Source organism: Vanellus vanellus, assembly GCF_965231255.1.
Source record: "Vanellus vanellus genome assembly, chromosome: 5".
NCBI lineage: Eukaryota > Metazoa > Chordata > Aves > Charadriiformes > Charadriidae > Vanellus > Vanellus vanellus.
In genome coordinates, this window is record NC_138910.1 from 50615413 (window position 1) to 50627150 (window position 11738).

The following is an 11738-nucleotide window of genomic DNA, read 5'->3' on the forward strand; positions in this document are numbered from 1 at the left end:
GCCATTCGTTTGGGCCAGGATTTAGCCGCGTCATGGCCATGGGGGACTCCACATGCCAGCAGCAGGAGGCAACAACTTGGGCATTACGCAGCTGCCTGCAAGGCTGGGAGAAATCAGGATGGTGTGGAAAAACGGTGCAAGGGGGACAGAAAAAACCCTGCCTGCTGCTCCTGCCTGCCCCTGCCTGCCCCACTGCCCTGGCACCCCCAATCTGGTGATGTGAAAATCTCAGCTTTTGTTTAAAATTAACAGGGCCTCAGCCTCGAAGGCTGAGCAAGAAGCTGAGAAAGCGTAATCAAAGCACACCCTTAAGGATTTAAAAATAGAAGAGAGGGAGAAATTATTTTTTTCAAAATAATAATACATGTTAAAGCATGATGATTCATCCGGCAAAGCCCCGTTCGAGAGAGCGTGGGGCTGGTGTGTGCTCGGCAGGGGCCAGCATTTGGGCTCCCAGCCCCCACCAGCCACCTTCCTCACAGCCCGGGGGAATAAAATCACCTCCCCTGGAAGCACTGCGGTGGTAGGGTACCTACTTTTAGGCAAACAGCTCTTGCTGCCTGGCAGGACACCTCACCCCCCCTCACCTTGCCCCAGCTCTGCCGCATCTTGCAAATTCAGGCTCTGGCTCGGGGGTTCCGCTCCCAGCAAAGCGCTCTCTGTGCTCCCGCAGACACTGCCATATATATACTGAGCTGAGACCAGGAAGGTCTTGTCTTGAGATAAATGCTGATTGAGTTCAAAACACCACTGTCATCAGCCCAGCCAGCCTTGGGGTGGACATCCATCCATCCATCCATCCATCCATCCATCCATCCATCCATCATCTCAGCCACTGGCAGGATGCAAAGAAAAGTTCTAATATCAACCACATGCGGCTCAACCCATACCTAGAAAAACTCCTTTTTTTTCCAGTTCCCTACGCTTGTTATTTTTTATCCTTCCTAAAACAAGCTGAACATGCTTGTGACGGGCATCCCCAAAGTGCAGGATGCAGAGGCAGCCCGTTGTCTCCACCACATGGGCACCCCATAGGAGCAAGCTTGGCTCACCGGGCTGATGCACAGCAGAGAAAAACATAAAGAAAAAGCCAGAAATTTCTCAAACAGGCACTAGCCAGCTTTTCATTTAACTTCAGCAGCAGCCAGCACACCTAACCCCATAAACTCTTACCTCCTGCGGCACAACCAGTCCATGCCCGATGCTTGTCTCTCCCTGGAACATGGCTTTCCCTTCATCAGTATCCCAGCAGCCTCCCCAAAGCAAACCCCCACCTTTCCTTAGCTTGTGGTTGCACCTGGCACCTTGTCCCGTGCCACCGGCCTCACGGGCTCCTCTCTTCGCGCGGTGCCGTTGCAGGGCAGGGCTGTCCCGGAGGATTGCTGTGGGGCGAGAGAATGAAGAAGCCGGCCGAGCAGCAGCAGGATGGGGCGGCAGGACCTCCTGCGTGCTGACGGGCCCCCGCCGATGCTCCCGTGGCCGCTGGCCCTCCTGGCCCTGAGTGCGTGCTGCCGCTGGGGGGTGGCCAGCGGGGCGGGCGGCACGGTGCCCCAGCAGCATGCCGCCCCTGCGACCCCTTCCTCCTCATCATCCTCCTCTTCCTCGGGCCGGGCACCCCTTGACTGGCTCCTCACCGACCGGGGACCCTTCTACCGAGCCCAGGAGTATGTGGACTTCATGGAGCGCTACCGCCAGGGTTTCACCACCAGGTACAGGATCTACAGGTGAGCGGCAGCGCTACGGCCAGCCCTTCAGCGGGCGCCCCGGGAGGGGGCTGCAGCGTAGGGGGCTGCGGGGGGCACAGTGGAGCGGACCCCTGTGTGCAGGAGGAGGCTGCCTGTCGAGAGAGATGGCGGGTGGGTGAATGTGAGATGCTGCTTTCCTGGGTAATATAACAGCAGCCGCCCAAGATGCTCATGGCACGGCTGGGATGGGCTCCAGGCAGGATTATCCCTGAGCCGGGAGTGATTTGGTGGGCAGGTTGAGATGGGATCAGCCCTTATGGTGGGAGGCACAGAAAGATGCTCCTTCGTCCTTTTGCTGTGCACAAAGACTTCTCTGTGCCAAATTACTGAGCCTGCCTGGAGTGGGGCTGGGATGCTGCTGGGACTCGCGAAAAGCCACCCTGACTGACACCCTGGCATGTCCCCAGTGCCATCACCCCATAGACTGTGGCAGTGGGATGGTACATGCACGGGGGCCAATGTTGGAGGGGGTTTCCTGCCAGTAGAGAACAGGGTTTGGCAGCAGTGGGGTCCACTGATGCCATCAAAAGGCCAGACCACGACAGCCAGCACGGGGAACCCGCTCCACTGTCTCCTGGCGCTAACTGGAGCTGTCACCTCCTGCTAACAAGCCCTTTTCCCTTCCTCTCCTCCATGGTACCAAGCCCTGGAGGTTTCCAGCAGCGGAGCAGAGCCCGGCCACTGTCTCCCAGGGGATCTGACGCGGGTGCCGGGATGGCAGACTTGTTATGCAGCCTGGCACCCCCAGAGAGCTCCTCTCCCCTCTCGCCCCTTTCCTACACGCTGATGCTGCTGTGCCGAGGGACTCCGGGGATGCTGCCGGCGATGGTGGTGGGACAGGAAGGAGCAGCTGGGGGGACAGCAGCTGGTTCATGCCTCCTCTGAGGTGGAGGACCCACTAGCAGCCTTCAGGGCTTGCTTTGCCTGTGGGATGGGATGGGGGGGGAACTGGTGTGGGGCTCCTGGCCCCCCAGCCCCACATGCCCCAGCACCCAGGGAGCGTGCGTGCAAGGGGAGAGGCAGCATACACCACCACCCCCCCCAGCCCTGCCCCCAGCTCTGCCTGTGGCTCCAACATCCTACTTTCTGGCCCCAAAAGTCATAACGGGAGGCCACTGGCACCCACCGAGCCTCTAGGCTGCTTTGTGCCCATCTGCCCCTCCCTCCTCCTCCTCCCCCTCCCTCTCCCTCTCTTTCTTTTCCCAACCAGCCCTAATTAAACTGTCTGAAAGCTGCCGCTTGGTTTTAATTAGAGCAAAATGCCGAAGATTAGGCTGAAATCAGTCGCTGGTTTTTTACGGGGCCGTTGGTAGTTCGAGGCAGTGGCAGGCTGGTGGCTCCCCACCAGGGCCGGGTGACACTGGGGGGCTGGTGGGGCGATGGGGAAGCATTTTCACAGCCTTCAGGGCTATGAGGGGACCCACCACCAACGCCACCACATCCCAACTCCTCCAGCTTCCTACAGAATGCTGCTGATACTTAAAACCATGAAACCCCCAGATGTCGGATATTCACCCAGGTCCATAGGGATGGGGATGGAAGATGGATGAGGACCATCCAGCCCAGTGGGCTGGAAAAGGCTCTGGCCCTGCCCTGGGCTGTGATTAATGTCCACCGAAGGTGCCTGATTAATCAATGTCAGGCATCTCCGTTGCTTGTAGCTCGTTATCGCCATTGATGGCTTAGGGAGAGACGATGCTTTCATTCCGGCTGGATCTATAGCTGGCAAGTGCACACAGCAGGTCCTTCACCTGTGCCGACAAGGCACTAGGAAGGTTGGGATGGTCCCAGTGTGAGTTTTTCCACCTACTGATCCCCTGCTCCGAGGTGGACATGGGACAGCGTGCACGTGGCATGGACAGGCCAGCTTTGAACCCTCTCCCCACCGCTGCTCTCCTCCCACAGAGAGTTTGCTCGCTGGAAAGTGAATAATTTGGCCTTGGAGAGGAAAGACTTCTTCAGCTTGCCGCTTCCCCTGGCCCCTGAATTCATCCGCAACATCCGTCTGCTGGGACGCCGGCCCAGCCCCCAGCAGATCACCGACAGCCTCATCAAAAAGTATGGGACCCACTTCTTGCTCGCTGCCACGCTGGGAGGTGAGTGCTGGTGGGTGCCCGCTCCCCGCTCACTCCTTGCTTGCTTCCCTTGCACAAGGCAGCGTGCAAAGGAGGGAGGGTGGGAAAATAAGCACCGCAGGAGAAATAAAGCCAAGAGGGGGAAGGGGGAGAGCCCAGCAGCCCCCCAAAAGCGTTGCGTGTCCCCCCAGGAGAGGAGTCCCTGACCATTTTTGTGGACAAGCGCAAGCTGAGCCGGAGGGCAGAGCCCGCTGTGGGGGCCGGGAACAGTTCAGGGGTCTCACTGGAGACCCTGCACCAGCTGGCAGCCTCCTACTTCATCGACCGGGAGAGCACGCTGCGCCGGCTTCACCACATCCAGATTGCCACAGCCGCCATCAAGGTAGGTGAGGGTGCGAGGGGGAGGGCAGCGCAGGGCGACAGCGGCCCCTCAAAGCTGGCCAAGACCCTAAAGCAGCATCACACCCCGGGGAGGGGAGACGGATGGGGAGAGCAGGCAAACTTAGAACATCCATGTTATTTATGGGAAATTGGGCACGCTAATGAAGGCACATTTTTCAGAGGGCTGCAGGCAGGGCTGCCGCCTGTCAACAAGCCAATTAGCAGGCAATTAGTTCTCTTCTCCAAGTATGGCCTTGCTACGGGGAGAAGGGCATGGCAAGCCTGGCCAGGGGTTATTTGCAGCACTTTTGGCGGGGTGGCACGTGCCCTGTGTCCCCTCCTGTGTCCCTGACTGCATGCGGGTCCTCCGCTTAGGTGACCGAAACGCGGACGGGGCCACTCGGCTGCAGCAACTACGACAACCTGGATTCAGTGAGCTCAGTCCTGGTGCAGAGCCCTGAGAACAAAGTGCAGCTCCAAGGTAGGACCAGGCTGGTGGGGACGTGGCGACGGATGAATGCCACCATGGGATGCTCGCGGGCGTGCAGGGGAGGATGCTGGCTCGAGATGCTGCTTTTAATTTAAGGGCTGGGGAGGAGGGGGGATGAAAATAATCAAAGCTGGGCAGGATGAGGTTGTTGCTCGTCTGCCAAAAGGAGCCGAGATCGATGCAGAGCTCAGACAAGCGGCTCCACAGCAAGTTGATATGAAAATCACATGAGGGTGGGAGCCCGGGGAGGGGGAAGGCTCACTCCCTCGTCACCTGGGCGATGTTTTCAAGGGGCTCTGTGCGTGCCCTGATGCTCTCGGGGCTGCCTCCCGCTTGCAGGGCTGCAGACGGTGCTCCCCTCCTATCTGCGGGAGCGGTTTGTGGCGGCCGCCCTCAGCTACATCGCCTGCAGCTCGGCCGGGGAGCTGGTGTGCCGCCGGAGCGACTGCCACTGCCAGTGCCAGCCTGCCTTCCCCCGCTGCAACTGCCCCGAGGCTGACGTCCAGGCGCTGGAGGGCAGCCTGGCCCAGCTCCAGCGAGCCTGGGAGAGCCACCACGGCCAGTTCGAGGAGTCAGGTGAGGCTGGAGAGAGACCACCAAGCACCTCCTTCCTTGCCATCCCTCATCTGGGAGTAGTCCAGGCTGGGTGGTGGGGGTCCAGGGCAGGATCCAGGGTGGTCATCTCTCTTTGAAGACCTGAGAGCGTGGTTGGAGGGAGGTTGGCTGCAGCCCTACCTTCACCGCTTGCCCTCTTGGGCTTGCTGATGCCATCTTTCTCCCCTGGCAGAAGAGTTTCAGGCCCTGGTGAAAAGGCTCCCTGGGGACCGTTTCCTGAACAGGACGGCCATCTCCCACTTCTGGGCCATGGACCTGGACATCCAGCATCGCTACCAGCAGCTGGGCACCAGCCTGAAGCTGCTCTCCAGGAAAACCCACCGACTCATCCGGCGGCTCTTCAACCTCAGCAAACGCTGCCACCGGCAACCTCGCTTCAGACTGCCAAAGGAGAGGTAAGATGCTGTGGCATCTCTGTCCCACACTGGGGACACTGCTCAGAGTCCTGAAGGGGGTTCAGACCCACAGCCCATCTCCCCATGGCTGGGACTGGAGGAGCTCCCACCATGCTGGAGGGCTGCCCAGGGTTGAACAGACAGTGGGGGCAGCCACCCTGGGATGTGGGCTTGAGAGGTTAAGTCCAAGCCTGAAGGTGGAAAATGAGGGTCGGTTCTTGGAGGGCCACCAGTGTTGCAGAAAAATTAATGCAAGGTGGGCAGCTCTTCCATGGGAAAGTTGGTCGTAGCCCTAAAGATGCCACATAAGTGTCTCTCCTACTGTGTCTCTTCTCTGCCAGGTCCCTCCCTTACTGGTGGAGCCGCGCACAGTCGCTCCTGTACTGCAGTGAGACCACGGTGCCTGGGACCTTCCTGGAAGAAAGCCACAGCTGCACATGTCCCTCCGATCAGCCCTCCTGCCAGGGGTCCATACCGTGTGCCTTGGGCGAGGGGCCAGCCTGCGCCAGCTGTGCTGAGGACAACAGCACCCGTTGTGGGACCTGCAACCATGGCTACGTGCTCACCCAGGGCTTCTGCCGCCCTGAGGTGGCTGACTCACTGGAGCACTACTTGGGGTTGGAGACGGACCTGCAGGACTTGGAGCTGAAGTACCTCCTGCAGAAACGGGACAGCCGTATCGAGGTGCATTCTATCTTCATCAGCAATGACATGCGCCTAGGGAGCTGGTTTGACCCCTCCTGGAGGAAACGCATGCTCTTGACCCTGAAGAGCAACAAGTACAAGCCTGGACTGGTTCACATAATGTTGGCCCTCTCCCTGCAGATCTGCCTCACCAAGAACAGCACGCTGGAGCCTGTCATGGCCATCTATGTCAACCCCTTTGGGGGGAGCCACTCAGAGAGCTGGTTCATGCCCGTCAATGAGGGCAGCTTCCCAGACTGGGAAAGGACTAATGTAGATGCCTCTGCCCAGTGCCAAAACTGGACACTCACCTTGGGTAACAAGTGGAAGACCTTCTTTGAAACGGTCCACGTCTACTTGCGGAGCCGCATCAAGTCTCTGGATGACAGCTCCAATGAGACAATCTATTACGAACCATTGGAGATGGCAGATCCCTCCAAGAACCTGGGATACATGAAAATCAACAGCTTGCAAGTCTTCGGCTACAGCCTGCCCTTTGAACCAGATGCTATTCGTGACCTGATCCTTCAGCTGGACTACCCCTATACCCAGGGCTCCCAGGACTCAGCCATGCTCCAGCTATTGGAGATCAGGGATCGCGTGAACAGGTTGTCACCCCCTGGAAAAACCCGCCTTGACCTCTTCACTTGCTTGCTCCGCCACAGGCTTAAGTTGGCCAACAACGAGGTGGCAAGGATCCAGTCCTCCTTGAGGGCCTTCAATGCCAAGCTGCCCAATGCAGTAGAGCAGGAGATGGGCAAACTGTGCAGCTAACGGCTAGGGCTGCTCAGATCTTGGAGTGAGGGGGCCAGGAGAAAGGACTCCTTGAGGGGGGGGGAAGAATAACCACCCTAAAAAATTAAATCAAGGCCTTACCTTAGTGCCAACCGCGTGCTTCCATGGTACACCCAGCGACCGGCCAAAGAGACGCAGGGCTCGAGTGGATGGAAGACACCAATGAGACTATGGAGGAGGGACGGCTTGCACAGCGCAGGCTGGCTCCAAGCGTGGGGACAATGCCAGCACAGCCGCCTTGTGGCATGGCTTTTGCTCGAGTGTCGGTGGCTGGGGGGATGTGCCAGTGGCCAGGGGGAATGCGGCTCAGTCATTGGCAGCTGCTGGCCCTGCTGGAGCAGACGCTTAACCCACCGTGAGGACCTTCCAGCGGTGGTCTACTTGGCGCCACAATTTTTGTAGTCTTTTTAAGAGAGGTTTTTACTGGCGCCTTCGCTTCCACTTCCCCTGTGACCCTTCCTGTGGCTATGCCCTCACACATGGCATGGGGGGACCACGCTGCAGGCCTCCGAGATGCAGCAGATCTCTTGCGGTGCCTCTCCACGAGCATCTCGTGCCTGTCGAGGCACCATCACCCCCGTATGGGAAGGACCTGGCACCTGGCCCGTGGATGCTGCTGTTACAGACACCGGTGGAAACCTCTGGGCCACAATTCCATACAAAAAAAACCCACCCTGAAACCTAAAACAAGAGAGAGAAAGAAAAAGAAAAAAATTGTTTTATTTATGTATTTATTTATTTCTTTTGTTTGGGAGGGTTTTTTTTAAGGCCATTTATTTGGGGATGGTCATTTCTTGTCAGTGGCTCCAGCCAAGAGACACCTTAGTAAAATGTATCTGTTTAATATATTTTTTAAAAAATGCTTTTTTTTGAGCAAAAGAGCAACCAAAACAAATGAGATAAAAGAAAAAAAAAAAGAACAGTTACTGTCATCTCTGGCCCTGGATTTTCCCTTGCTGTGTGGCAGGAGGGGATAGTAGGGAGGCTCCCGTGCGTGCCCAGCCACTGTGTCCCCCCCATGTCTCTGTACCGTCCTGCTCTCTGGATTTTAGCCAAGCCTCCCAAGGAGATGAGATGCCATCTGTCTCCTGTCCATGTCTTCATTAACTCAGAGGGACAGGGCTCCGAGGTGGCCCATTAAGACCATCAGACATGCCTGGAGGCAATGAGGGATCCTGCCCACACCTGGAGCTGGCAGCTCCTGCATGCTTCCCCCAGCTCTCGCATTTTTTCCTGGTGGGGTGCCCAGAGCAGATGTGACACATCGCTGAGGTGGTGGGAAGGACCCGTGTGGCACCAGCCACATCTCATGTCCAACCTCCTCCCGGTCCCATGTAAACATCCACCATGGCCCAGGGTGAGCAGTGCCACGACTCAGTCACCTCCTTTGGCACATACCACCTCTTTGGGCATGTCAAGCATGGCCCTTGGGAGGTTCACTTGATGCCCCTTAACTCTGGTATAGGAAGACATAGGGAATACCTGACCCTCAACCACCCTTTCTGGCCAATTACAATTGTATAGGCAGGTATGGCATTCATCTCTGTGTCCTCGCTCTATTGCTTGGTCTGTACATGTAGGTTGCTCCTTACTTCTAGTATCCTCACTGACCTCCTCAAGGCCTTCTCATTCATCACCCCCTTAGAAAGGGCCCCAAACCAGGTGCAACCCATCCTGGACACCTCCCTCTGCTACACCCAGTGCAAGCATCAAGGGGCAGCGGGTTTCCCCGAGACCAGTATCTCCAGCAGCCCCACCACTGGGGAGCCATGGCATCTCTGGCACCCACTCAGCTCAGCCCGGCCAGCCGGGGTGGAGAGCTGGGCAGCGGGGGCAGGCGAGCTGGCAGCTGACAGCTCGTCAGAGCAGGGCTCCCCTCCCTCCTTCCCCGGTGCTGCTGCTGCCGCGCTCAGTGCCTGACTGGAATACCAAGCAGCGGCACTGCCCGGCTGTCGGATGGAAACACTGGCTATCCAGACAAGCGGAGCTCACCGCCTCGGCAGCTGCCCTATTTTCTTGGGCGAGGACAGGCTAAAGAGAGGAAGGAGCTGAGCCTCCAACCCGCAGCATCCCCAAAGCAGGGAGTGCGGGCAGAGGGGATGGGCAGGGTGCAGGGAAAAGGGGATGGGGGGGGGGGGGGGGGGAATAACTATGTCAGTGTTCACATCTAAGTCTGCTTCCTAATCCTCCCTGGCTGGCAAAACTTGCCTGCTTGGATGCTGCAAAAGCGGTGGTAACCTGAACTCATCCATCCTGCTTCTGTCACCCACTTGTTCCCCCCCTCTCCTCCATCCTCGGGTTGGACAGATAAAGAGATAAGCGGGAGGAAAATAACACCAGGAGAGATAAAGAGATAAGCGAGAGGAAAATAAAATGGGTGTAGATAAACTATGCTTGCTATTTATATTCCCTGTCTAATCTATCAATCCATCAGGCTGGCTATTGTGCTTATAGCATCCCTCAATCTGTCACCTGGACTTCTCCATACATCTGTCTTCCTTTGGCCACGTCTCCTCCCTTGTCTCCCAGTCCTAAAGGAAAATAAAAAAATAATCAGGCAATTAAACACACCAGGAGGAAATGAGAAGTCAAAGCCATCATCTTAGCTCCCCAGGGGAAGTCATCAGACATCTGCCAGGGGATGAGGAGGGTATAGGCGGGAGGGCCGGCAGTGCTGCCTGCTTCTGAGCAGGCAGGGCTGCCAGGAGGCTTCCCAGCTAGAAAGACCATTTCAGCTTCTGCTACACATCTCTCTGGGCCATCATATCACTTCTCTCCATTGTCATGTGGGCCATGCATTGGGCTAACGTTCCTCAGCTCCATCTTCTGTCTACCCCAGACAAAGCATTTCTTACCATGCTTTTTGGCACCCTTAACCAGTCACACATCCTAAAGCTGCCTGAACATGAATGCAAGAGACATTAAGATGTCTGGCAGCATCTCGAGGAGCCACTGGTCAAGACATGGTGGAGCAGCTTCTACCTGGCAGGGACTGACCCTGAGCTTCTCTGCCTCCGTGCTAGCTCCAGAGACAGACAGGTGATGCCCTGACAGTAATGGTCCCATATGCGGGGATGGAAGTGGATGAAGGCTGTTTACTTTCAATTTAATGCAAAAAAAAAAAAAAAAGGCAGAAAAGGGGCAGGCAGGCAGCTGGAGGGATGCACCGTCAACTCTGCATCCTTGATCGTTGCCTCCCTGACCAGCGCTGGAACTTCCCCTCCTTGCAGCCACTGAGCAAGATTTCATCGTGTATTGCCCAAAAGCACCGATTTTGGCCCAAATCACTGATTCTCATCAGGAACGAGGCCACGCACGGCATTCCCAGCCTGGCAGCCAGCACGGTGCCTTCTCAGCAAAGCACCCCATCAGGCAACACAGGGGCCAGCAGACGAGGAGTCACAGCAATGCTGAGCACATCCCTGGCCACCAGCTCCCCACACCTCTTTGACCAAGTGGAGGAAAAGACGAGGGTGGTTCCCTGAATTTTGCTGATAAATCACTGTATTTATGGAGAGAACCATTTCCACCTTTTGGGGGGGTAAGTGGATGTGTTAGAGAAAGAACAGAGCAGCACATCCCCCGGGACAGACAGGAGGGGACTGCCAGGCTGCGTGTTAATCTCAGGCGGAAGCAACCAGATCCTCCCATCCCTGTTCAGCAATTAAGGCGCTCAATGGAGGTGATTAAGAAGATGAGGTTAATAACTGGAGGTCAGCATTTGATTACCTTGCAGCGCTTTCCCCTGCACAGAACAACGCCGACACCAGCAGGGCTGGCTGGAGAGTTGCTGCCACATGACACTGGCAGGATCTGGCCTCTGGATGCAAAAAGCCAGCGTGCCACCCTGAACCAGGAATTCGGTGTCAAACCCATTAGGTTTTAAAAACTAGTATGTTTGGAGTTATCCTTACCTGGGGTCTGGTTTGTAAGCCCTGCATTTATACAATATTCTCTGCAGCGTGAAAGCCAGAAAGCTGCCTTTTAAATAACGAGCTGAGCTCCTCACTCGCTTGATTGCAGACACTCTGGTTCCCTCTGGACATGTTTATTTAGCAGCTCTGTCAGAGAAAAGGAGGCCGAGGAAAGGCTGGGCTGTTTTGCCCCCAGTCCCAGAGGCAGGATGGGATTATCCGCAGTGCTCTCCCCCAGCATCCCTGCTCACAGCTCCCAGGTACGTGTTCGTCCACCCTCCATATTCCAGCCTTGAAAGAGCTGGTGATGGGCTGTAATCAGCTACACCTGAACCAAACAGCTCCAGCTATCCAACCTACACTCTTTCCCCTCCTGTGTTTTCATCCCTTTTCCACAGCACCAGCTGAGCCTCCAGCCCTGCATGCCATGAGGTAGTGCCTTTGGCCTCGTGGCCAAGAGCATCTCCACATCAGGCTGGGCTGAAACAGCAAGGACAGTTTTGCCGTGAAGAGCCAGGATGGAGAGAGGTCATGGATCTAAGTTCGCATCCTTGTCTGCATCCCTGCTCCAGCCTGCCTCAGTTTCCCCCCTCATAGCTCCCAGCTGATGCTGCATCAGCCCAGGAAGAGAGCATGGGATGCAC

At 56.7% G+C, this 11738-nt stretch overlaps 1 protein-coding gene across 1 annotated transcript; it reads left to right on the top strand.

Moving 5' to 3' along the window:
• Positions 1-1425: 1425 nt before the first annotated feature.
• Positions 1426-7159, top strand: BRINP2 (BMP/retinoic acid inducible neural specific 2; the record flags this gene model as incomplete). The annotated part of the gene is made up of 7 exons (XM_082483572.1): positions 1426-1724; positions 3651-3841; positions 4012-4202; positions 4577-4682; positions 5031-5267; positions 5479-5701; positions 6043-7159. The coding sequence occupies 7 exons, from the start codon at positions 1426-1428 to the stop codon at positions 7157-7159; spliced, it is 2364 nt and encodes a 787-aa protein (XP_082339698.1).
• Between the last annotated feature and the right edge of the window lie 4579 nt (positions 7160-11738).